The sequence below is a fragment of the Neospora caninum genome, chromosome VIIb, assembly GCF_000208865.1.
Source record: "Neospora caninum Liverpool complete genome, chromosome VIIb".
Classification (NCBI taxonomy): domain Eukaryota; phylum Apicomplexa; class Conoidasida; order Eucoccidiorida; family Sarcocystidae; genus Neospora; species Neospora caninum.
In genome coordinates, this window is record NC_018394.1 from 2,414,867 (window position 1) to 2,438,363 (window position 23,497).

The following is a 23,497-nucleotide window of genomic DNA, read 5'->3' on the forward strand; positions in this document are numbered from 1 at the left end:
CTGTATTCGCGGTCGATTTCCCTGAGTCGATCAGCCACGTTCGTTGTCTGGGTGCCTTCCTGGTTGCCCAGATGCTCGTCGCCGCCTGACGTCTGCTCAGAGCGTAATCTGGCGAACCCGGTTGGACGCTCTCGAGTCCACCGGTGTATCGCTGCGTAGCCTGCTTCTCTAAGTGTGTCACCCGAGCACGAGTGTCTCGGGGAAACTCTGGAAGAGGGCTCTGAAGAGTGGGAAATTGTCCTGCCTCCCAGAGCAGGTCGAGGCCAGGCCGCGCGGGCCTCGCGGCTGACGTTGGGAGGAGGTACGCACGCAGTAGGCTTCGACTGCCGCTCCTCTCCACCCTCGCAAGGCGTGCGGCAACCCTCCTCTGGATCCTCTCCCTCGTCACAAGAGGCGAAGCAAGCGGAACAGTAACTTCCCGAGGGGTCGGTAGGCAATCTGCGTGGGGGCTCTGAGACGGAGCGACTGCCTGCTGGTATCGGAAGAGAACTGCTGACTCTGCTGTGCGTACTGCGCCCGCACGAGCTGCAGCTGGATTGCGCGCTGGAGCAACGGGATACAGAGTTCCTGTGGAAAATCCTCTTGTGGGTGGAGCCTTTCGCCTCTTTCAGGGTGGATGGTTGAGCAGACGTGCTTCGCAAAGTCCCTGGGGAATCCGCCTTTTCTCGTTGAGGCCGCGATACCTCGGCAGAGGTCCGGCGGGGCGGATGAGAGCCAGTCCTTCCATTTTTGCTAGGGATCGAGCGCACCGTCCCTCGTTGCCTCGCGAAGTCGACAAGGCGACTAAGGAGACATGTGTCTCGCTTTTCCGGACGCGCTTGGAAGCGCTGGAGGGGCGTCGCAGGTGTAGGCCCCAGCAGTTGAGATGGCAGGCCTAATGTGGAACAGATTTGCCTGGACGAGACGAGATCCCGCGCGGCGAGACCCGCTTCCTGTTGCAAAACTGACGCGGAATACAAGAAGCCGTTTCCGCTTAGAAACTCTAGAAGAAGCGAAAGAGTTGCTTTCTGTCTGAGAGACGAGGCGGGACAGCGTCCGGCACGGAGACGTTCAAGGTCTGTCCGCGTCTTCTCGCGCGGCGAGTCCATTCTGCAGCGCGGATGATGCCGCTGTCCGGTTGGGGAACTGCGCCCCGCTGTCAAGCCGGCAGATCTGCCGCGAAGACGCGGGGTTTGACGGCCAGGAGAAACAGGGAGAGAGGAGGGACGCTGCGATGGGACTTTCTCTTCCTGTTCATCGGTGTTTGGCCAACGTGGCGGCACGGCTGGTGCCGCGCGACCAGAGTACACGACTCCATGGTGAGTAGATTCCACTTGTTTTTTGACATGCCAGGCGCCACCATGCAAGCGTTCAATGATATAGGAGCGCAACTGGCAGCGAAGGTCATCTCCACTCTCCCTCAATATCCTTTCTATGGCTGCACGCTTTGCAGCGTCGCCTTCAGCTGTGCGAGCCTGCTGTTTTTCACCATCCTTCCTCGCGTTAATCGACGCGCGAACCCTCCCAGACATTGATTCAACGGGCTCTTCAGAAACCTCCATTACCCTACAGAGGGCTGCGAACTTGGCAGGCGACCGCAATGTTGCCAGTTCGCAGGGGGGATTCCATGCAGAGAAAGCGGTCTACAGAGCCTCTCATGGTCGACCGTTGTGTGTCGGGACCGTCTGCAGCGTGGTCAGCAAATAGATGGGTTGTGAGACGTAAGCGAGACAACGCGTCGCTACTACCCTACCCCTATCTGAGTGTGCTTCCCCCGTTCAAAATATCGCTGGAATTCATACAGGGACGTTGGGAGATTTTTAAGAGGCGCAGTGGACGACGACCGTTTGTCGTCGACCAGTGCGTTCACCACGCTGCGACGGAACGGCAGATGACTTGGGCAAGTCTTTCGAATGTTCTGCGATCAATAGAACGGTGTTTGCGGTAATGCACGAGAAATCGGGGGTCGTCTGCTCAGCGTCGGAAACAAGCAATCGACAAAGAGGGGGATCCGATTGGGGCACCTTTTCAACGTGGATTTAGCAAGAATCGTTTCCCCGAAAAAGAGCCCCGTACACTGTTGAGCCCCACAGTTCGTTCATGCAAAACGTCCAGAAGTTTCAAGCGATCGTGGTCTTGACACTATGGGAGAGAAACCGGCGCCGGTAAAACATTCTTTCTTGTACCGGCCACCCCCAAAACCCAACGCTCTCACATTCGAAGCGACTGCTGTAGGCGGCACGTCTGTGGGAATAAACTGGTGACACTTTATTCTGAACCCCACTGGAGATTGAGGTCACCTGGTAATCTGCGCCCGTGCCAGTCGGTAAAACACACATGTTTGACGGTTATCATTTGAAGAACTTTTCAAGAGTGCTCAGAGTGGCGGCGATCCGGCTGAAAACGGTAGTCGATATATGAAAACGACAGGATTCTCGCCGGAATAAATGCCGACGCAACTCCAGAGTCAGCAGTCTTGCAGCCATTTTTACAGAACAGGCCAACCGCAAAGACCTGCACTACTGCAAATGAAGAATGCTAGAGACCGCATAAGATAAGCGCGTTGATGAGACTCTGGTCATGCTGAAGTATTCATACTTCAAATATAAGCATTTCTCCCCTACAAAACCTTAATCCAGCTGCATCTGACCTAGCCTACAGAACAAATTCTGCTCTGACTTCAAGCAAACAACTGCTAACAAGCGTTGGTGATGGGACCGGTTTGGCCACGTTGTCTTCCGCGCTCTCCAGATTGAACAAAATTTGGCGTTTTTACTTGCTGTTCGATAGTTGGCTTTCATTATTGTGGCTGCGCTCCGCTATGAAACCCAACTCTAGAATTTCTGCAGGGTGGGGCTTCGTACAACAGTTCCAATCGTCCGTCTGCGTCGTTGTCTGAGCTGCCGAAAGGCTATCTTGCACGCAAAACCTTTTCCGTTTCTTTTGCCTAGCTTTATACATGATTGATGCAACCCTGAAGGCTGATATTCAGCGCACATGGTTGCGATTCGCCGTGTACCCCACGCTGAGCTCGACCTGAATTTTTGATTCTATGGACCTACGCGCTGTGGAGGGGACCGGGGCAGTGGGCAAGGATAACGTGCAATTAATGCTGACCTTGAATTCATTTGTACTCCGAAGCATCTATCTTTACGGCATCGTGCGGGCGCAGGTTCACAGATTCCGCCGCAGGAGCAACGCTGCGGTATGTCAGCACAAAATTCTCCGCTTGGAATATAGACTGCTTCGTTTCTCACAGTCAGCCACGTCTCCCGAGTGACACAGAGGCTGAGTGCTTCCTCCCTGTAACCCTGAAACGACCCCAAGCGTCACACGCCCATCCGTTTGCGTGTCTACGAAGTAATGCGCACGTAAACCTAATAAGCATACATTTATATTCATTCTCATGGCTGTGTTTGCTCTGCCCGTCCCTCTATGGGCTCACGTTCATGCAGCCTTCGTAAACAAATACATAAATAGGAAAAGTGTACCACGGGTTGCCTCGCATACTGCCACGGAACACCGAGTCTCGATGTGGAGCAGCATGACTCATTGGCGTAAACCTTGTTGGGGCGGAGGATGGAGTCAGAAACAGACATCTGAGTATTGATATGGAATCAGAGATAATCTTTATGAGCATACTTTCACCACAGGCATGGAGGGGACTCTACGCCGGATGAAACGATGATACTGAACTGTTGTTGGGCGCAACAACTCAAGTACGGTATGCTGCAGTCACCGTGCCAAGAACGCTAGAATACGATAAGCTGTGCGTTCGTTCGTATCGCGTTCTCGCCACAGGTGCCCGGTGAGAAGAGTGGGGTCACGCAACGTTCCTCGGTGGACACCTGCCTCCAGAGGTACGCGGGTTTGCTCTCGCCTGGCCACCGGCTGCCGCCAGCTGTGAAACGACCCGCTTTTTGGAATGAAAACCAAATACCCGATAGCCGGCAGGATTTGTAGGTGTCTGTACACTCAAGGCCGCAGAAAGACCTGGACCTTGCTGTGTTTGTGATCTTCTCCGCCTCAACTGAGAGGGGAAAATATGTCTATTTAGCGGCCACCTATTTCTGCTCGCCTTCGCGGCGCCGGCCGGAGTGCCAAACGCCCTCCTGTCCCCGACAGCCGCATGCTCTCTAAATAGAGCCGCTACGAGCCGCAGCTGCGTTTGCGGAGACTTGACCCATTCGTGTATCTGCTTTCGCCACTCAGGATCTTCTCCAAGAGGGCTTTTCGTCGTGGAAGAAGATCAAAGTTTGCCGAGACCAGGAGTATGCTCGCCTTGTCGCCTGGGCCATTTTACACTTCACAGCTCGCTGCACAGTTCTGCATGCAGGACAGGGGCAGACCCGTCACTTTTCTCGGGTGGCTCTGTCGTCTTTCTCGTTCACAAAATTTGTGGCACTTTGCGCACCAGCCATCTCTCGTTCGAGAAAACGGTTTCCTTTTTTCGTCCGTCTCGTCGTGGCCGTTCCCTTTCATCCATTTCCAGTCTCAAAGGCGAGGGGCGGGGGCCGCAAGCACCGCCTTGCCGCGTACTCTCCTTGTCCGCAGAAGCATTTTTTCCCTGTAAACGACACTTTCTTCGCTCATCTACGGCATGTGAATTTTCACTCTATGGGCACGTCGTGTAGGTTTAGAGATTGAGTGATTCGTGCACAACTTTATGCAGCAGCGAATTGGAACGACGGCGGCGTTGATGCCCCAGCACGGTTTTTCCCGCCGGCGGCATGTGAAGAGACTCCGAGCTTGAAAACGCCGAGGTTTTGGCCGATCATTCAGTCAAAAATCTTGGAAGACGGCTCGTGCACCCGCCCATATTTGCAGACTCGTGGTGAAAGAGGAAGGCAAAGCGACTGAATTGCCGCGCTGAGAGGGTACTTTGCGCGACCGTCGAAGAAACTCCTGCAGAACACAGCCACTGTTGCGGGGCAGATCATGCGTTCGTCCCCAACGTTCCCCCGCACTACGACAGAGTTCTTACAGAAATCAGGTGAATCTACCACTAGCAGCAATGCGTTATTACCACCATCGCAATATCGACTGCGGACACTGAGGGCCGATTCCGCGTATCTGATACGGCAGGCTGCGGTGATCGAATCGGCCCGCCCGCCTTGCGGCTTAAAAAACAACTGGAGCGTCTCCTCTCAGGCGACCTGTGTCTCATCACCACACCGAAGAAGAACAGACTCTTACAGGGACATTTTCCAGGAAGGTATTTCGCGCAAGCGAGGTGAAGCCGTTCTGCGTCGTCCCCTCGTTCCGATGCTCTAAAGCTCTGTTTCGAGCTCTCACAGATTACGGCACATTCCTGAGACAACGGTGACGGTACTCGCATCCACTGGATGACCGTGTGCTCTGAAAGCCAGATCCTGACCACCCGTTCCCCTTTCTTCCTCGGATCTGCGAAGTCCACGTCCTGCAGAGGGAGGAACTGTCAGGCGCTCGTGCGTTCTGGTTTCACCGTTCACAACGGTCCCGTTCGATCTCCTGCTAAAGAGGTGATACGTCCGCGGTTCCGTGGGGATTTCGCGCAGTTCCAGTGCTAGCTCAAGTAAGAGGGCTGTGCCTATTGCCCCCCAACTTACTGCCTCGCCCTGGGAAATGAATGTGCTGCCGATGCGTGAGAGGTGCGTGTCGCGAGATGTCGCGTGCTCGTTTCCCTAACTCCCCGTTGTTTTGAATGCTCCTTGTTCGGTTGTATGTACACCTGACCCGTGGACTAGGGGACATGTGCTTTCATCTTCCGTCTGATCGTTTATCTGGCGGCGTTTCATGATTCGTATACACCTGTCCTTGGGACATCTCGTCCGGCGATTGTCTTTGTCTTTCTTACCGATTCCGGGTTGCATCTTTCCTGGCAAGTGCACCGAACGCTAGACTCAGTCGTCCCGTGGCGCGTCGCCAGAAACAGTGTGTTTCTGTTCAGAAGAAAACGTAAGAGTCGTACAGTCTGGCCGGCCGTCCACTTCAAACGTGAACTGATGGCTTTTCCCTCCCGTGCCATTTCCCCTTTTTTACCTCTGTTCAGTTTCTTTGTTCACGCACAAACTATACTCTTACAGAGTCGGTAAATGACGTCGTATGATCCCCTTCTCCTCCGAAACGGTTTTTCTTGTTCGTCTGGAACCGTCTTTCGCCAAACTCGTCTCTCTGGCCTGCCAGGCAGTGATCCATGTTGCGTGCCTGTATTCCAACTGTAGAGGCATCGCATGTTGAAGGGGTATTGGCGTACTTTGGACTTTTTTTCTCTTCGTTGCTTCTGGGGTGGAAGCAAGGCGGCTAAATGACTGGGACGGCCAGTGAAGACCTGATAACCGCGGAATCTCGTTCTTTCTGTGTCTCCGACTGTTTCCCTTGAATCTTTCTGGCGATTTTCTACACAGAGCGAGCGCCTGTGCTCTTTGTCTCCTCGCGTAATCAGCTAGAGTCTTGTCACTTCCCGGTTTTCTTGTGCATCACCTGGCGCTCTGCTGAGGGAAGTTGTCTCTCTTCACTCCTTGTTTGGTCGTCTGCCGTCTGGTTATCTCTCGTTTCCGCTTGCCGCTGGTCTCTCTTGGTCATTCGTCTGTTCATCTCAACGGGGCATCCTCCGGGGGACTGTCTCTCTGAAAAGTGAAGCTCGACTGGGGCCCGCTACCGGTGAATCCTGCAATCTTCGCCTCGCGTTTCGGCCATTCTAAGGGTGCATGCGCGTCTTTGCGCGGAACTTTCGAGGGGTTGTCCAGCGTCGCGCCTCGCAGTGACAATCGAAAAGGTGCGCGCAGCGGGAGAAAGAGACACAGACACAGAGGAGGAGTCCAGGCATACGGGAGATATGCACTGTGAGAGGTAAGTCTTTCCGTCGAGAACGCCTTGCAGGAGAGGAGACCATTCAGGCAAGGCATACGCAGGAACTCCTTTACAGGGTGAGACATACGTGCAGGTGGCTACAGGGCTGCGCCGCTGACGAGCAACCCCCTTTGTCCGAGGCTCTGGAGCCAGGGAGGAGGAAGACGGGGCGGACAACGCATGCTTCCACCAAGGTTTGTTTTTGACAAGGACAAAGAGAGCGGCGTCTCTGAAAGGCGATCGAAGCTGCGCGAGGCGACGAGAATGCTGTCGGGGCAGGTATCCCCTCCGAAATACTTTTCGTTTCTCCTTGCCCTGTTTCTCACGTGTCCTCTCTCGCCTCTGCGTCACATCCACTAGGACCCACTCCAGCTGCCGCGCTCACCACGCCGCTGCGCCATCGCACGTCTCCTCACCATCTGCACGCTCCGCTGTTGCGCCGTTTTGCTTCCGCCTCCCTTGTGACGTGGCGACACGTCCAAAATCACACAAGGGAGAGAGTGCGCAAAGTGGGCACTTGCCGGCGCAGGCCTGTCGCAGCTTCTGTGCGTCGACCTGCGAGGAAACCCTCCGTGGAACACGAGGGCGTGGTCCTCGCTCTCTCTCTCTCTCGCGAAAAACGTGGATTCTGAGGCGCTCTGCGCTCTGAATAGGACGCGTGTCCTCTCTGCGTTCGAAAGAATCACGAGGAGAAAGCGTGGAATCGACCCGACAGGAAGAACGCGGCTGCTCGTCCTCGACCCCGCGGCTTCCTTCTCGACGAGGAGACTTTTTCAGCTGTACCGACACGCACACACACACTACCGCCGAAACAGCGGCAGATTTTGCAGCGTCGCATGCACGGACCCAACCGAGCTTCCCGGCGCAGGGGTGACGACTCACGTTTCTGCAGGAAGGCGGACCGGCCACGCGGCGAGCCTCGTGGAGCGAGCGTGAAAAGGTGATTCGCCGCTTTGCGAGGTGCTCCGCCACTCCCAGTCCGAGACGCGTGCGACCCGACTTCTGGTCGGCGGGCGCGCGTCAGCCTCGCGCGATTCGTCTCCACGCCCCTTCTGCGCGCGACCTTGCCGCTGTCGGGCGGATCGAATGTCCGCTCCCTCTGTCCGCCTCGTGTGGGGTGTCTCGGCTCGCTTCCTCGCTCGCTGCTTCCTCTGCCCTGGCTCCGTCTCTGTCCTCCTCGGATTCGCCTGCTTTCTTCGCGTTCCTTTTCTCTGACCTGCTCTCAACCTCCCGCGCTCTCCTTGTGCGGGGCGACGCGTCTGTTATTCGCGTCCCTGCGGTCCTCTGGCGGGGACCGCGTGTCCGTGGGTTGTCCGGCGAACGGCAGCCGCGCCGCGAAGGCGTCAGTCCGCAGACGGCGCCGACTGGATTTGGTTTCTCCGACTCGCTCGCGGTCCACGCGCTTTGCTCGACGGACGCGCCACCGTGTCGTCTCCGCTTCTCCTCTCTTTCCAGGGCTGTTGTCTCTGCAGGTGTCTCCGTATATATGGCGGGTGTGGGGCCTGGTGTGATGCCCGGGGGCTTTGCGGGCCTCTGGAGCCCCCAGGGCGCGGGCGCGCCTGCAAACACCACTGCCGCTTTGGGGAACGCGATGGCGAATCAGCCTGCGGGGTCGAGTGCAGGGGTGATCGGACCTGCCGTGGATCAGGCTGCCCAGGGGCCAGCCGGCGCGCTTTTCAACTCAGCCGGCGGAATGTACATGGACATGGACACCTATCTCGCGTATGCGTACCAGCAGTACACGAACCACTACTATGGCATTGCGCGGCAAACGGCGCCTCCGGAGATCGCGATGCAGCAGGCACGGGAGTGCGTCGAGAAGTTGAAGGCCAGCGGTTTCTTTGATTTGGTGAAGACCCGGTATCAGGCGACGCTCGCTGCGGCCGCGACCGGTGTGAGTCCACAGGGAACCCCCGCGCCTGCCCCCATGCCGGATTCGACGGCGGCTCCCAGTGCCGCGGCCCCTCTCCCGCCATCGAGTCAGGCACCGCAAGGAAGTCACCAGCAGAGGGGATCTCAAGGGCGCGTCGCGTTTTCCCTCAAGTTGAAGACGCGTGGCGGCCCCGAAGGACACGCCGCTGCGCCTCCGGCTTCGGCGGCGTCGGTCCCGTCCACTGCGAGTTCAGGGAGCGCGTCGACGACGACTTCAGGCGGTCCAGGCCTCAACGCAGCGGCGGTCTCTCCGGTCCCCGGAGTCCCCGGCCCGGCACCGCCAGGCGCGTGTCCGCCGACTGTCGGAGGCGTCGCCGACGCTTCGGGGCCTGGAGCCGGAGCGCCTTGGCCAGGCGCGGCGATTCCCACGTCTTCGCTGCCGAGCTACGGCGCGTACTACCAGCAAATGGTGCAGGCGCAGCAACAGGCGTATCTCCACATGTACCAGCAAGGACAGATGCAGCCGGCGATGCCCTCAGTTCAGCTTCCGTCCCAACCGTCCCCGTACGCCTCAGGCAACCCAAGCATGTCCAACATGTACAATGCGCCTCCGATGTACCCAGGCGGTCCCGTGACGAGCTCGCCGCCGCCTCCGCCGCCTCCGCTTCCTGCAGGCACTGTCTCGTCGTTTTCGGGCGGAGGCGGCGGGCCTGGCCCTGGCGGGCATGCGCGAATTGAGAGCGCCGTAGAAGCTGCTGCGAAGGCTGCAGCGGCCGCCGTCGAAGCGAAGCATCGCAGCGGCCAGGGACAGCCTGCGGGCGCCGGCGCCTTCGACATTGCGAGTGCGCGCGACCAGGCTCTGAAGCGCGCAGCCGAGATCACCAAGGACATCGAGGAACGGCGGAAGCAACAGCTCTTGTCGACCCAGGCGTTCTCCCTCTGGCTGCAAAAGGTCCACTCCACTCACTTGATGGTGAGCCGTTGAGGCGACTCCAGAGCAACTGGCCTGGGCCTTCTTTCTGAGCCTGGGGCTTCGCTGGGGGGATTTAAACGGTGCAGGCACAAGGCGGACGAAGGCGCCTTGGCGGAAGTTCCTCGGAGTTGCTGTCCCCTTGTTTCTCCAGTTCGGGCGGAGCAACCGAGACCGTCAGAGAGCGCGGCCAAGTGTCTCTTCCCAGGTTAAAAAGGTCTGGGGGCTCGTAACCAGAGGGGCCATGCATCTGGATGTTCTCTGCAAATCGGGAAGGGAGCGCGGTTCTCGACGGACCCATGCAGGGGGTAACCGACCCGGCGAAACCCGAATTCGCAGACGTTCCGCAGGCTGCCGCGCGTCCTTCTCAGTGTCTCCGCGGCTTTTTTCGCTTGTCGCCTGTGCGCGGGAAGCGCCTCTTTGGCTCTTGGAAAAAAAATGAAGGCGGAAATGTGTGCTGCGTGTGACCGTGGTCGTGTCCTCAGGGCGACAAAGGCCTCGAGTGGCGGCGGACGGTCAATCTCTTCAGTCAAAAAATGACAAACGACTACCGGTGAGAGCGCATGCGGGTCTGTCTGTGTTGAGCACCTAGAGAGCGCCACACACGGATGGGCAGACAGCAGCCAAGCCTCGCTGTTTTCAGTTGCTCGGCGCCGCACCTTCTTTTCGGAATTGTGCGTTTTCTCTCGCACTGCAGACTGGGCCTCCTCGGCGGCAGAGACTGGGCCACGCATCCCGTCCCGTCCGAGGACGAGATTCAGAGTGAGGTGGTGAAACTCAATTTCCAGATGAGCAGCCACGAGCGTTCCGGGAAACCGAGTCTCGGCAGTGACCGAGGCACTTCGATGACTGCCGGTAAGAGCCTGGCTGCGCAAAACTCTCGGGTTTTTCAAGCGCCGCAAAGGCCAGCGCCAGTCTGCATGCACACGCGAGAGAGGGGACGCGCGGCGTGCGTTCGCATGTGAAGACGTCGACACCACAGAGCGTCGTGTGCTGTGCCATTTAGGCCTGGAGCGCTTTCGTCGAGAGAATCGCGTTGCCGATTTGCAGCGATAAAGTATGTGTGTGTCACTCTTATTCGCTTCCGAGACCCGCCACATGCGCGTCGGCGCTCTGACTCCGCTCGCTTTTCCGTTTCCCCGCTGCCTTTTCGCGCGGTTCCCCACGCAGATCCGTACGCATCGGGCACCGGCGGAGGCTCGGGGCGACATACCCGGCGCGACTCTGAGGGCGTCCGAGACAGCCGCAGTCGGAGTCGGAGCCCGGTCTACGGCGCCTCGAGTTTTCGGCACGGGCGAAACGAACGAAACGCGTACCGCCACCGCCAGAGCCAGCTGAGCCCCTCGAACGGCCGGAGAGATCGAGACGACCGACCGGACGACGCGCGAAGTCTCTCTGAGGTGGACGGTCGCGGGAGAAAAGGCGACGAGGACTACATCTCGCTCACCGACAAGTGGGACCGGGGTCTAGGGTAGGCGCAGGGTGGGAAGAACGCGCTTCAGCGACAGCGGACGGGACGAAGAGTGACGAGAACGGAGAACGATGTGGCGGAGACGGGTGTACAACTGGCCAGCGAGGGGGAAAAGACATGCGCATTTCGCGGGTCTGTCTAGGAACCTGTGCGTGCTGCGATGTAAATACCCACAGACTACGCTGGTAAACACAGGCGGAACCCATGCCCAGGAGTGTGCGGCCGAGTGGGGGTTTCGTCATTTTCCCTTCGCTTCGTCGAACGGGTCGTGTCCGTTCCTCTGTCGCGGTTCTTCGCCCCTGCCCCGCGTGCTGTTTGTCCTCGCTCCGCATCTCGAGAAGTGCGTTCCTGGGCCGTGTGCGCCTCACGCGTTCGCTTCTCGGCGACTCTGCCTGCAGGAAGTCGCGTTCGAAGGCGCGCCAAGTGCAACTCCTGCGGCGAGACGGACGAGGCGAGCGGGGAAGCGCCGGCGACGAGAGAAAGGAGGCTCCGGTGATGCTCATCAAATGCACGCCCCAAGAGGAACAGAAGCGGCTGCAGCGGATGAATCGATTCGGCCCCGGCCCGAGCTCCGGCTCCAGTGCGCCTCCCGGCAAGGTGAGGTGGTCGCGCGCGGAGAGACATCTGCGAGAAACTGCCTGATTCCACTGGAACCTCTGTCCGAACAAAAGATACCCCTCGTCAGTCTCTTCATTCACCCATCCAGATCCCAGGGAAATAAAGTGTTCACCCTCATATACATATTATATATGTAGGTATATACTGTGTATACGTTCCATGTTGCGGTCCTCTTCTTTTAACGATCTCGGCGGATCGGTTGTCTCCTCGTTCTTCGAGGCTCTCGCGCTGTTTGCTTCAACGCGCGTAGTCTCCGTCACTTTTTTGTGGGTCTCGAAGAACCTGTTGACGGCATGTGCGCTGGACGTTATGCGCCGGCGTGTCTAGACAGTGGGTCCGGGCGGTTCATTAGCGAAGCCAGGGCCAGGAGAGTGCCTGAACATTTCTGCTTCGCTTGCTTTCTTCCGTTTGTGTGTTGCGTCGTTGCCGTATCCCTTTTCAGCGCTTTAATGAATGGCCGAAGCGCTCATCTCCACTTCCTGACTCGGGTGTCTGTGCGCCGTAGGAAAACCCGCTGTGGAAAGTTTCGTGGACAGCAGACGGTTCAGCGTCGCCCTCGGCAGGATCTGGAGGAGGCGGCGGGCTGTCTTGGCAGCAGAAGCTGGCCATTGCAAAAAGCACAGAGAAAATCATTGGCACGAGCACTGCTCTGGAGAAGAATTACCTGCGACTCACCAACGCACCTGATCCTGCCACGGTGCGTGATGGAAGAAACAGACATCAAAACGGGGATACACAACCACGCCTACACAGACCGACATGCACACCTCCACATGCAGGTGCTATGAACCATATATATATATATATATATGTATATATATATATATATGCATATACTGGAATATATACTAGAGTATACACGTGAATATACACTTGTGTACATACTTGTGCACATACTGGTATATATATATATATATATATGTAGAAGTGTATCCTGAAGGTGTAACGTCTCATAGGTTAGTGAACGTAGATGAAGATGAAGCGCCGTTTGGTGTGGGCCGACAGGTTTCGAAAACACACACGCGTGGATATACCGACGAGCGAACGGGGTGCGTGGGACTGTCCAACGCACACGCGAGGCGGTCACGGTTGCGTGCGTTGTGTCGGCTGGCCTCGGTTTCAGGTTCGTCCGCCGGAAGTTCTCCGTCGGTCGTTCGAGTTGATTTTGCAAAAACACCGCGAAGGCGCTTCCTGGCGGTACGTGGAGGAGCAGTTCCGGAGCATGCGGCAAGACTTGACAGTGCAGGGCGTGAAGGACGAGTTCTCCAGGAAGGTGTACGAGACCAACGGACGACTCGCTTTGAGTTACCACGATCTGGGGCAGTTCAACCAGTGTCAGACGCAGCTGCGCGATCTCTACAAGCGCCTCCAAGTCGCTGAGGACGATCCGGAGCGGGTGAGAGAGACGGGAGGGAGCGGGGAGAGATGGGCGAAGAGCGAGGGGGGAGCGAGCACCTCGACTTTTGGCGAGGCCGCGACGTTTATGGCGGTGGAATTCTGCCTTGGCGCGTTTCTGTCCGTTCTAGGGATCGAAAATCATTAACTCAAATACTGCCTGGAAGGCTGAGGCGCCTCGAAAGTGACTGAGATGGATTTCAAGCGTTTCCTTATCACAGAAGGCCCCGTTTTGTGTGCGAGAGGGAAGCCCCGGTGTAAAAGTAACGTCGCCAGGAAGGGCGAGAAGCTGCGAATCACCCGCGAGGATCTGCGAAGAACAAAAAGGGGAATAGAGAGACTGCGCTTGAGATGCAACGCGACGGAGAGGAGGGGAATAGAGGAACGCTGAAGGAGGGAGAGGAGGGGAATAGAGGAACGCTGAAGGAGAGAGAGGAGGCCGGTTGGGCATGGCGTTGCCGAGGGTGCCTGTCCACTTTTCTTGTTTCGTCGAAATAGGACCAGAATGCATCTGCAGAGGAGTCGGCGTCGCAGTGGCTGTCGTGTCCTCACGTCAGCGGCGCTGTGCACTCCTGTTTTTTCCCCATCGGCTCCCCGGGGCATCCGTCGCTTTCGCGTTCTATACACGGCACTGTTGCATGCATGTGTTTCTCTGCAGCTTGAGTACCTCTGCTATCGCTTGGTCTACATGGCCCTTCAGGGAATGCGTCTAGACGTTCTGCGAGTGATGTGTACGTGAAGAGAGACCGAGAAGGCGCACACGCCAGGCAGAACACGCACCGATACAGACATATTCTACCAAAACACAATAACCTCTGTATATATATATATATATATATGTAGATAGATAGATAGATAGATAGATAGATAGATAGATAGATAGATAGATAGATAGATAGATAGATAAGCATGTTTCTTTACGTATACATCTCAAGACCGAGAGGAAAGTGGATATCCGAGACCTGCCGACACAGAATACGCAAATCGCTACTCTCTGCGTATATTTGGTGGGTACCAGGGAAAGACTGGGCGAGCCTCACTTCTTGCTCTTTACATCCTGCGGACGATGAACACCCTTCCGTCGCCGCAACTCGTACCCAAAGACCACCCTATTGTCTACAGCTTGTTTTCAATATGTCTCTCTTCCCGTAATTATATATATATATATATATATATATATATATATGTAGCAGTAGCACAGGAGGTAAGGCGTGGTGGGACAAGTTGAGATGTTCAGAGTTGGGCGTGTATTCGTGGCCACAGGAAGGGCAGTTGGACCTTTCTTTCTTCTCACGGGGGTTTTTTCTGCGAGAGGAGTTCAGGGGGTATTCGTGTCGCTTGGTTTTGCACCCTTTTTCCGTCCGAGGCCGTTCAGCCCTTGTCTCCGCGTTTGGCGTGGGAACTGTTTCCTTCTTTCCTTTTTTTCAGCGGAAATGACAGCTGCGGAGCGAAGCAATTCGAATGTCGTCTACGCGATGAAGGTGCGGCGGGCGCTAGCTGATGGGAACTTCCGTCGCTACTTCTACCTCGCCTCCATCGGACCGCACCAAACGAGGCATTTGTGTGAAATCTTCGAGCCTCGCGTGCGCATGCTTGCCCTCGTTACACTCGCCAAGTAAGCGCGCAGAAAAAGCGGCGCCTCTCTGAAAATGCGGGGGGTGCGTTATCTGCGGACTTGCACTTTTGGGGGGGAATTCGGCGAACCAGAGGTTTCAACTGCTCCTTTTCCCGGCGCGCAGGCTTGGTCTGGCGTGTGACGCGTTGCGCGAACGCTTTGCTCTGACACTGCGTGTTTGGTGTTGCGGTCTCTCTCGGCTCTCTGGTGGCCGTTTTTGTTTTCAGAGCGTCTCTCGTGCTGCAGCCGAAGCAGTTGCAAGAAGAACTGAACTTCTCAGACCTCGAGGAGACGCTGGATTTTCTGCGCCGCGAGGGGGCCGTCTTCAATGCGGACGGGAAGCTCGACAGCAAGCGGAGCCTCGTGAACTTCGAGAAATCGAGTCTCCTTTCAAAGAAAGTCAAGGCCATGGGATGATGCACTTCCGAGGCGATTTTGTGGCGTTGAAGGGAAAGCGTGGCCGAGACACCAGAGAGCCGGAAAGTGTCGAGCGTTCCTCCTGCTGCAGCCGGAAGGGATCCGAAATGTCTGTCCGCGGATCTCCCTGGCATTTGGGGAAATCGCGCAAAACGCACGAAATGCAGGGAAGGAAACGGGAACGTATGTGCGTCGAGACATTCCTCTTTCGGTGCGTAAACGTCGAGTTTTTCATAGTCAGAAATCCCTCCTCTGTTCGATGACTTCGGCGGGCGATGTCCTCCGGTTTCAACTCGCCTCTCTCTGGTTTCGGCGGCCGTTTTTGTTCCACCGCTGGAGGCCACACACCGCGTAGGTAAACTTGGCGCTTCAGCCGCTGTGTGTGTTGGACCCGCAACCAAAAAAAACCGGAAAGCTTCGCTTCTGCGCGGCCACATTTTCACTCTCTTCGCGTCCTTTTCACTTCGCCCACGGGTGTCGCCTGCCGGCTTTTCCTGCGCCTCAGAGACAGGGAATTGTCTGTCCCTCTTCGACATGCACACAGCTCGGGCTGCTCTTCTGAGGCATTTCGGGTTTGCTCTTCAGAGTTGACTCTTCTTTGCCCGATGAGCGCGCGCAAGTTGAATGGGTTTTCACACCTTCGGCATAACAGGAGCGATCGCTCACAAACTCGTCGGCTCTCCGGCAGAGCCTTGCCAGCGTCCAGCAGAGAAAAAAGGCGGAAAAATACCCACGGGGAAAAGCTGAGCAGAGGCAGCGACGAGCGTGGCGCTGCTTTTGGACCGGACATGCGTTGCGTTACCTACAGCAACGATGGGATAGGCGAGGCTAAGCTCGTCTTCCGGTTTTGGCTGTTCGTTTCGCGGATTTCGAAACGTGTGCTACACATACAGCGAGAAACGTAAACAGTTGCCGAAGCATATTCACATCATCACCCGCCGGTGTTTTTCGAGGTTCGCTCCGCGCACGCGGCGGCTCTCGCGTTTTGCGTCCCCCGTGCCTGCATTCATTCTTCTCTCTGCTTTCCTGTCCGTTCTTTCTTCATTCCTGGCACGTGCCGTGCATTCACGTTCCCGTCTCATTTGGACAGGAGTTCTCGCGTTCTGTGCTACAGGTCTGTGGAGGAGGCGCCGGCGCACGCGCGCTCTGGGCCGGTTGCCCGGACTCATCCACGCGCAAGTCTCTGAAACGGACTGGAATTCAACATCAATAAACAGGGAGACAAAAACAGAACCTGAGACCTTCATAGTGCTCTGACTCAAAAACAGTCACCCATCTCTAGGTACGCACGCATGGGCAACTGCATCGCTCTTGCGCTGCGCGCGTTGAAGCGCGTGTCTGCGTCAGAGGCCTTCCGGCTTGAGATGGCGGTGCTTTTCCCGGATAGGCGGGGCAGAGTAAGAGTTTTTTCTAGCCCCGGACAAAAGGAGATTTGGATGAGATCGAGTCCGCGTTTCAGACGCAAAAACACTGACGCAAGCAGCCGCGAGAGAGTGCACGAGACGGGGGACAGACAGACTGTGTCACGCGGATGTTGGGTGCTCCCAAAGGACGTTGGTAGGCACATCTCGGCAAGGCGCAAGCATCTCAAATTCTTGCGCTCATCGAACAAATGGCTCTTCTGTCTACTACCGCGCGCGTTTTTGTCAGACCCGCAGCATTCGTGCAATGAAGCGATCGAACGGAGACTGCCTTTTTTGAAGGAAGCGCAGCCTTCCTTGAGAGCTGCGCCGCCAAGGCCTGTTTTTCGGCACATGCCTGTGAACAGCCACATCCATGTGTGGAAGATGGAACTCTCTACGCGCGTCCTGCTTTGTGAAAGCACAACCGAGAGCGCCTCTTCTCCGCCGACCTCTCTCTTTCCTCTCCCATCGTCCAGGGAAAGGCCTCGAGGACGCAAAACGCTTGACAGGGTTTTGCCAGTCGCCGTTTTCTTCTCGTTCCCTTTGCACGTGCTCCCTCTAAACCGACGCAGGAGAGCGCTCACATGTATGCGTCCACAGGCTAGCGACCGCTCCACGTCAGCCTGCCTGTGTGTCCGACGTAGTTGTCCGCGTTGCGACTCTTTAAGAAACCGACTGAGACAGACGAGACCGGGAAGGAAGCCCAGAGGGCTCCTGTAATGCCAGGGAATCTCGCGCTTCTCTGCGCAAAAGAACTCGCGGGGCGCATACCCCAACCAGTCCCACTCTTCTCGCTGCGTTCGAAGAAAAACCGGGCGTGGGAACGGAGTGCGGAGCCCGCCGAGAGAAAACGAACAGAGGCCTGTCAGGTCCGCCGCGTACGTTGACTCTGTGAAGGCACAAGTCGGAGAAACAAGGAGGAACACGAGGATGAAGGACCGCGCAGGAATGAAGGATTCGCCCGCGGTACGAAATACGAAGACGGCGATGCGTGTCCACGACAAAGACCAAAACGCGCCGGCACAAAAACTGCAATTGATGGGAATGACGAACGGCTTCGGTGTTTCTTCCGCCGCACAAAGCAGGGAGAAGGTGAAGCCTGCATGCCTGCTGAGGCGAGCGTACGTACACCTCCCCCGCCACTTCCTTCTCCACGCTGCAGGCGAGGTCTGATCTTGCGCGAACGCAGCAACCCTGCCTCATCCCGCCTGCGCGAAATCGCTACCAAAAGGGAAATGTTCAGGCGCAAATACCACGACCTACCCACAGCGTATCGTAGATTTGGCAGTGCGGCCGGGGTCTGTCGAGAATCTCCCGCACCTTCGCTTCTGAGAAACAACGCAGAGACAGCCCGCTGGGTCCACAGGCTACGGAAGGACGTGAGGCGCATGCACTCAGACGGAAGAAAGAACGGCAAGCTCGCGAACTGCAAGCACAAACGGAAACGAAGACCGGAAGAGCCTGGGCCGAAACGCCTTTTAGGTCCGGCGTCTCCGTCGTCCACCTGTGCCGCACGCAGCGAGGGAAATGCGACAGCGCAGACTGCCACGGAAAGGGAGCCATACACCACACGAGATGTCATTTTCTGGGCAGAACGCGCGAAAGTTACAGGGAAAACCAGAAGTCGAGGGAGGTCTTCAGCAACGTGAAGAGACTGAGGGCGAACTCGTACCGGACGCGCGGTAGTAATGGGCCACGTTCAACTGCCGGGAAAGATCCTCTTTCTCTTTCTGACATTTGTTGTGGTAGAACTTCAACTCGATCGCCATCTCCAGCTGCAAATACGGCACAGCCTGGCAAAGACGTCAATGTGGACACGGCCAGGAGAGGCGACAGGGCGCGAGAGATCGGATTCTTGTTCGCATAAGGATATCCCAATGCACACACACATTCATATGCCCGGACACATACACGCAAACAGACATACAGACAGCTCGCCACGCCAATCCACGTACGCCAAAGACAAACGACATGCATACTTGATGGTGTATCTAGACATACACAAGACCGAACACCGGGCCACACGTAAGAGAAGAGTCGCGTGTGCCACGGTGTACATACACACTCTCCCGAGACTTTGTGTCGGTGACAAGACAGGTGTTTTGCCGTGTCGAGTCCTCGAATTCGATGCCTGGAGCCTTTCGAGCTCCTTCACCGACTGCTCACCTCTCTCAGTTTCTCCGATTCATCTGGATAATCGCGCCGGAAATACGGCGAGACATAAAAGCGCACGCTGTGGTAGCGCGTGAGGCGGTGGACGGGGTATTCCGAGGTCTGCAAGAAGGAGTACGGTGCCGTAGGCTGCAGAGAGAAACGTTCGCCGAACAAAAGGCAGAGAACTTGAATTTCTGTTGCAATTCCCCGCGGTAGCGAGTAAAACAGCTTCACGAGAAAGGCACGCACTGAGCTCGGCGTGAGGACGATCCACGGCGTGCCGAAGCAGCCTAAAGCCGGAGGCAGGAATCAGCGAAAAACGAGACTTACCTGAGTACCAGAAGGCGGGAAAAAGTTGCCCACAAACATGATGAGGAACATGATGGCCATGGGGAGAATCTGCACGCGAAAAAAACAGACTTCCGCGGTGCATAACGCCACAGGAGGACACGAAATCCTCAACGCACTCCCTACGGCCCCACATGCCTGCGACGGGACTCGACCTCCCGAGTAATCTTCCATGACGGCTCTGGTTCATCCACCTCCTTCCACTCTACACCTGTCGCCCAGCTTCGCAGCTCCTACGAGTGCCTACGGATGTGAGACTGGGCGATGAGAAGGGTGGATGAGACACACGGAATCGGGGCTGAGAGCCAGCGAGGGAGGACATCCGGCAGAGCGGCAGCGGAGGAGAACCAAAGGACACGAACAGATGCGGCGCGAAGTGCGGATTTTCCAGAGAAGCCCAACGACAGCGGATAGGTGACACACGCGCACGACAGCCAAGGAGACAAGGCGTACGAAAGCAGCGCGACAAGAGAGAGAGAGTTCAATACAGGCGACGCGCAGGAAAGGCGACACGTGGAACGTGAGCGGTCAATCCCCATCTTGTGCGGTCCTCACTTGTAACAGGTAATAGAGGCCGCCGCCATGTTCCCTGAGCAACAACGGAAACACCAGACAGGAAACACACGTTTTCCCAGAATGCCAGGGGGAAAGAAAACGAATGGAACACACACAACAAATGACAGAGTCTCTCGTGGGCACCAGGTTAAGAGCATTGCCGCCAAACACAAGTTGGGGGCTTACATTTTTATGTTCTTTCTCAACCCAGGTCTATGAGCCATGAAATATTTGCGACACATAGGCACATACGTACACAGCGGGGGGACGGGGCAAACGCGTTGATTTCCGCGGGCGCACGCACACAGATGTACATGCATGTACATGTGTATCTACTGCACATGCGCGTGTTGTTGGCGGCATGCACTTGGCAATATGCCTCTCCCTTCACCCTTGAGCACTGGACTGGCGGCGGACGCGCTCGGCAGACCGGATCCTCGGAGCTGCGAGCGCGATTCCCAACGCCGAAGCGGCACACGCGACGGCGTGGATTCTCCAGCAAAACTAGAAAGAAACCCGGGGGCGTGGGGAGAGCGGTTGACGCGAAACGGCCACGAAGGACACACGAGAACAGAGCGACAAGAGAAAAAGGAAAGCGACCGATGTGCAAAGCCGCGACGTGCGCCACATGCAGACACCAAGACGGGCGCAACAAGACCAGAACCAAGAAACGCGTACTCGCCGTTTCCCCGCTGGGGTCTTCTCTGGTAGTAGTAACGCGTTTGGCCTCGGCCTCGGCCCGGATCTCCCATCGTGAAGCCGAAGAAGGCCTGGAACAGTTCCTGCATGCAGCGTTCACACGCGGCACAGAACACGCAGGTGTACTTGCAGGCAGCCAAGAAAGGACAAACCGCGGCGTCTTCCAAGGGGTGTCTCGGAGAGAGAGAACGACGGGTCAGGTTTCCCCGCCAAGGACAGTGCGTGGGTACACGTGCCTCGGCCAGTCTATGGAGAACCTTTCTCAGCACCGACACGGCCGCAGCAGCAGAAGCCCTACCCGTCCTGCGAGGCGAGGCCATTCACCTTCCATCGGCTGTATTATCGCCGAAAATGTACAGGGCGAAAACACGCGATATCCCGCACACTCGGAGTCTCCGTCTCCAAAGCGAATATCGATTCCTTTCGCTGGGCATGCTGGTAGAAAGGAAGTTGAGCAGCGATGCACGCAACACGCCTGTTCGTACCTCGGGAGTGATGCCTTCTTCCTGTCGGTAGCGCACTCGCGTCCCTTCATTGGAAGCCTCTTCCTCGCCATGCTGGTCGTATCGACTGCGTTTTTCCGCATCGAGGAGACACTGCGACACTCTCGACACCTGGACAAAGACACCCGCGGAAACCCCGGAAATCGTCGAACGAAAGAACGCCAGCAAGGGGAAAAGCCGCACCCGCACACGAGACACGCCGGTTGCCGCCGCGCGAACCAACCGGCGACAACCAGAGGAAAGGCGAGGGAAGACAATCGAGACAGAGCCTCGACCTCTATCCAGTGCAGCACACGCGCGCCCGGCGAAGCTTTTCTCTGACTCACCTTCTTGAAGGCCTCCTCTGCATGCGGAGCCCGATTTTTGTCGGGATGCAACTGAAGCGCCAACTGAGAGAGACAACGAGCAAAGCAGACGCGGAAGGCATACGCACGACTTGCTGAGGTCCACCGGAAAAACTCGGCGCGTGCGCCCCGTCTCTTTCGCGCCGGATGTGTTCTGCGAGGAGCCCTGCCTGTTGCATACCTCTCGTCACCCCGCGCTGCCTCTCACCTTCTTGTAGGCCTTCTTGATCACTTCGTCCGTCGCGCCTCGCTCGACGCCGAGAGTCTGATAGTAGCACTTGGTCGTGAGGACGCGCGTGCAGAGGGCGACTTGCTCGGCGGTGTAGTTTCCGCGGTTCCCGGTCGCGGCTGGTGTGCTGCTGCTCCTGGGGAGAGACGGCTCTGCGTGTCCAGACGACGCGAACGAAGAGGACTGCGTGCGAGACGGACCAGCGGTGCTCGGTTTCCCAGCAGCCGCGAACGCGCTCGCTGCATGCGGTCGCGCACGAGGCGAATTCGCGTCTCCTCGCGCCTCGTGGCTGTTTGCATACGCGCTGCTGTAGGTCTGTCGCGGAGGCGAAGCTCCGCCTTCTCTCCGGCGGCGATTTCGCAGCCCGTCTCCGGCCTCGTCTCTTTCCGTGCTGGGGCGCTCGGCGCTCGACGGCGGCTCGGACGCCGCAGACCACGCAGACTCGCGCGTCGCCTGGTTAGTCCCCGACGCGAAGCGACTGTCGGAGGCGGAAGTCTCCTTCAGCTTCGTGGAACAAATGGACACGTACGCGGCCCCCTCCGAAGTCGGAAACATTCGCTGCGCCCTCTTTGCCATGCGCAGAGCCTGAACGGACGAAAAAGGCGGGGAAAGAGTCCAACCGTCACAGTGTGGAACATGGACACGAGAGAGCGAAAGAGACAAGAGACAGCTGGGCGACACTGCATCCACAGAGGCACGCAAAGGTACGTGGAAAGAGAATTCGCCGGAGGACATGCAGGCGCACCCTCGCGACGCAGAAACCAAAACGGGGGGAAACCGGAGCGCGGTGGAAAAGACGAAAGCAGCGTCAGCGAGTGACTGTCAGCGAGCGATCGAATCGTCCGTCACCACACCCGCCGTCTGTGTCTGAAGAGACGAGCATCCCGCGCGCACGCATGCAGATCGCCTGCACTGGGCGTGGGCGTACCTTTGCAAAATCCTGGGCTTCGATGGCGTGCCTGGTCAGCTGGAGGCAGCGCAACGCCTCGTCCTTGTTGCCTTCCATTTCCGCTCGCTTTCCGAGCGACGCGCGAAGCTCTGTTTCCCAAACAGGGCGGAGGAACGGCCGGAAAGAGGGGGGAGAATGGCGTGCCCAGTGTGGCAAGAAGGAAGACACTGATGACGACAGCCGCGACGAAGACTGAGACTGGAGAGGACGTCGGCCCCAGAGAGACAGAAGGCGACAAACAAAGTATCACGAGGAAACCAGAAGAAGGTGGAGAAAACCAGACGCAGACGGACCGAGAAGTGCCTTCAGGGGTGACCTGGGAAGAGGCGGCTGGGGCTGCCGAAGACAAACGGCAGAAAAGGAAACGGTCGAGGCCAGAAAGAAGGCCTGGCTCAGGCGCACGAAACCCGGGCGGAGCATGAACTCCCAGTTAACAAATCAAATGGATATCAAAGACGGCGTGGAAAACGCACAAAGTGAGAATTCGTCGGCAGCAACGCTGTTCCATCGGCGCGGGGACGACACCCCCGCGGGCTTCGTTTGCCTCGCCCAGCAGAGGACGATTCCCCGGCAGGCCTTTCTCTACGGCGGCGAGAAGTTCCCGCGCGGGTTTAGGGCTGCCGTACCCTACGCGCGCATGAATGTCAACAGCTGGAAGGGAATGAATACCGCACAACGGATCAGACAGCTCGGGTCACGGACAGAGGGCTGAGGCCAATAGTTGGATTTCCAAGAAGCGGAAGGATCCAGGAGCAAAAACTTTCGAGCGATTCCTTTGCGCCAGCAGAAGAGAGAACGGGAAATCGAGGGCAGAAGCAAGAGTCCAGGCGACCAGGAGAGACTGGGAGCTCAGCAAAAAATTCCGGTAGGTGCCGGGGGCCCGGCGATGGAATTTGCCAGGGAAAACGCTAAGGGCAATGTGTACGAAGACGAGGGACGGCGAGGCAGTCCGAACGTGAAAACAAGGAGACAGCAGACACCGCGAGAAACCGAGACCCAACCGATTTTGGAGACGCAGATATTCGAGTGTGGAAAGACAGGCTGAAGGCAGGATACGGGGCACGACCGATAGCAGATGAATAGCAGAAGTAGTGCCCACGAAACGAAGGAAACATCGAGTTCTCTGTGTGTGTGAGATACTCGCC

At 57.2% G+C, this 23,497-nt stretch overlaps 2 protein-coding genes across 2 annotated transcripts; one reads left to right on the plus strand and one right to left on the minus strand.

Moving 5' to 3' along the window:
• Positions 1–8,320: 8,320 nt before the first annotated feature.
• On the plus strand, positions 8,321–15,168 carry NCLIV_026910 (putative SAC3/GANP domain-containing protein; the record flags this gene model as incomplete). Its single annotated transcript, XM_003882886.1, has 10 exons — positions 8,321–9,655; positions 10,138–10,205; positions 10,350–10,507; positions 10,823–11,123; positions 11,522–11,720; positions 12,247–12,438; positions 12,865–13,137; positions 13,795–13,867; positions 14,565–14,751; positions 14,979–15,168. The coding sequence occupies 10 exons, from the start codon at positions 8,321–8,323 to the stop codon at positions 15,166–15,168; spliced, it is 2,976 nt and encodes a 991-aa protein (XP_003882935.1).
• Positions 15,169–17,965: 2,797 nt separating this feature from the next.
• Positions 17,966–22,409, minus strand: NCLIV_026920 (hypothetical protein; the record flags this gene model as incomplete). The annotated part of the gene is made up of 10 exons (XM_003882887.1): positions 17,966–17,997; positions 18,307–18,346; positions 18,738–18,872; positions 19,056–19,124; positions 19,629–19,662; positions 20,307–20,410; positions 20,813–20,941; positions 21,157–21,219; positions 21,383–21,988; positions 22,332–22,409. 10 exons carry the CDS (start codon positions 22,407–22,409, stop codon positions 17,966–17,968), a joined length of 1,290 nt encoding a protein of 429 aa, XP_003882936.1.
• Between the last annotated feature and the right edge of the window lie 1,088 nt (positions 22,410–23,497).